The 242-nt window shown below is 60.7% G+C and overlaps 1 protein-coding gene across 1 annotated transcript in view; it reads left to right on the top strand.

Moving 5' to 3' along the window:
* Positions 1–226, top strand: part of LOC104517108 (E3 ubiquitin-protein ligase TRIM62-like) — a gene marked incomplete at its 5' end in the record, with an annotated part of 1,730 nt that extends 1,504 nt beyond the window's left edge. Inside the window, one exon of the mRNA XM_010161666.1 lies at positions 5–226. Coding sequence (XP_010159968.1) covers positions 5–226 — 222 coding nt within the window. The remainder of the gene's footprint in view (positions 1–4) is intronic.
* Positions 227–242: the final 16 nt, after the last annotated feature.

Raw genomic sequence — 242 nt, forward strand, 5'->3', positions numbered from 1 at the left:
CGAGCCCTGGACCCGGCTCAACGTCAAGAGCAAGCTGGAGAAGGTGGGGGTCTTCCTGGACTACGACAAGGGGCTCCTCATCTTCTACAACGCCGACGACATGTCCTTGCTCTACACCTTTCGGGAGAGGTTTCCCGGGAAGCTCTGCTCTTACTTCAGCCCCGGGCAGAGTCACGCCAACGGGAAGAACGTCCAACCCCTCCGCATCAACACTGTTCGCATCTGACGGGGAGCGGGGGGCT

Source organism: Eurypyga helias, unplaced genomic scaffold (genome assembly GCF_000690775.1).
Source record: "Eurypyga helias isolate BGI_N326 unplaced genomic scaffold, ASM69077v1 scaffold26051, whole genome shotgun sequence".
NCBI classification, from domain to species: Eukaryota; Metazoa; Chordata; class Aves; order Eurypygiformes; family Eurypygidae; genus Eurypyga; species Eurypyga helias.